Source organism: Psammomys obesus, unplaced genomic scaffold, assembly GCF_907164565.1.
Source record: "Psammomys obesus unplaced genomic scaffold, mPsaObe1.curated_primary_1811, whole genome shotgun sequence".
NCBI lineage: Eukaryota > Metazoa > Chordata > Mammalia > Rodentia > Muridae > Psammomys > Psammomys obesus.
Window position 1 is genome coordinate 112,845 of NW_026585587.1, and position 1,637 is coordinate 114,481.

The following is a 1,637-nucleotide window of genomic DNA, read 5'->3' on the forward strand; positions in this document are numbered from 1 at the left end:
GTACTTTATCTCATCTTTGAAGAGCCTTCAGAGAATGTTCTTTGATATGTGGCTCGAAACAACTTTAAAGTTAATATAAAAGTCAATTTTTATCACACCCTTATTATCCCACTATATTTTAGTTAATGTAGCTTCTAAACTTTACTTTTTGTGTTTCTGTAAGACTGAGTTTTCTGTAGAGCCCTGGGTGTCTTGGAACTCACTCTGTAGACCAGGCTGGCCTCAAACTCAGAGATCCACCTGCCACTGTCTCCTGAGTGCTGGGATTAAAGACATGCACCACCACTATGAAGCAAACTTTACACTTTTGATGTGTTAATTTCATATTTATTTTTTGTTTTGTGCTGTCTAGGATGGAACCCAGGGCTCTGTGCATGGTAAGAAAACGATCTACCAATGAGCTATAGCCACACTCCATTTTTTACTTGTATTCCTCATTAGGTCATAAATTTTATAAAGATAGTTTCTTTTCTTCACCACTGGAAACAACAAAAGCATGGATAGCTCAAGGACATCCCTGGTACCCAATGGACATCTACTTATTCACAAATAAAGAAAAAAACATGATTTTTATGAATCTTGTTTTCCTTTTTCTTCTTGCATGAACCAATATGTCTGACTTTTTACATTTTATCTAGGAACTGAGCTGTGCATTTCCACCCAGGAAAAGAAACCTTGCTGAGACTATAATGAGAATTAACAGAACCACTTCAGTGACAGAATTTCTCTTCTCTGGATTTCCCCAGTTTGAAGATGGTAGTTTCCTCTTCTTTATTCCTTTATTCTTTACTTACATATTCATTATTATTGGGAATCTCATTGTGTTTTTTGCAGTCAGGATGGATTCTCGTCTTCACAACCCCATGTATAATTTCATCAGCATTTTCTCATTTCTGGAGATCTGGTACACCACTGCAACTATTCCCAAAATGCTCTCCAATCTCATCAGTAAGCAGAGAACCATCTCCATGATTGGCTGCCTCTTGCAGATGTACTTTTTCCATTCACTTGGAAATTCAGAGGGTATTTTGCTAACCACAATGGCTATTGACAGATATGTTGCTGTCTGTAATCCTCTCCGGTATCCAACTATCATGACTCCTCGGCTCTGTGCTCAGCTCTCTGCTGGCTCCTGCATCTTTGGTTTTCTTGTGTTGCTCCCAGAGATTGTATGGATTTCCACACTGCCCTTCTGTGGTCCCAACCAAATTCATCAGATCTTCTGTGACTTTGAACCTGTGTTGCGTTTGGCCTGTACTGACACTTCCATGATTCTGGTTGAGGATGTGGTTCATGCTGTGGCCATTATCTTCTCTGTCTTGGTTATTGCCATCTCTTACATCAGAATCATCACCGTAATCCTGAGGATTCCATCTGGTGAAGGCCGTCAGAAGGCTTTCTCTACTTGTGCTGCCCATCTTGGTGTCTTTCTGATGTTCTATGGCAGTGTCTCTCTCATGTACCTGCGTTTCTCAGCTACATTCCCACCGGTTTTGGACACAGCCATTGCACTGATGTTTGCAGTTCTTGCTCCCTTTTTCAACCCTATCATCTATAGTCTGAGAAATAAGGACATGAAGATCGCAATTAAGAAGCTTTTCTTCTCTCAGAGGATATTGTCTACATCTGCCAATTAA

At 40.1% G+C, this 1,637-nt stretch overlaps 1 protein-coding gene across 1 annotated transcript; it reads left to right on the forward strand.

Annotated features, from left to right (window-relative positions):
• The first annotated feature begins 689 nt into the window (after window positions 1–689).
• Window positions 690–1,637, forward strand: LOC129678942 (olfactory receptor 6K3-like). Its single transcript, XM_055609891.1, has one exon. The coding sequence runs from the start codon at window positions 690–692 to the stop codon at window positions 1,635–1,637; it is 948 nt and encodes a 315-aa protein (XP_055465866.1).

Bases quoted from the DNA above. Each gene is read 5' to 3' on its own strand.
- LOC129678942 (XM_055609891.1), top strand. From the start codon at position 690: ATGAGAATTAACAGAACCACTTCAGTGACAGAATTTCTCTTCTCTGGA.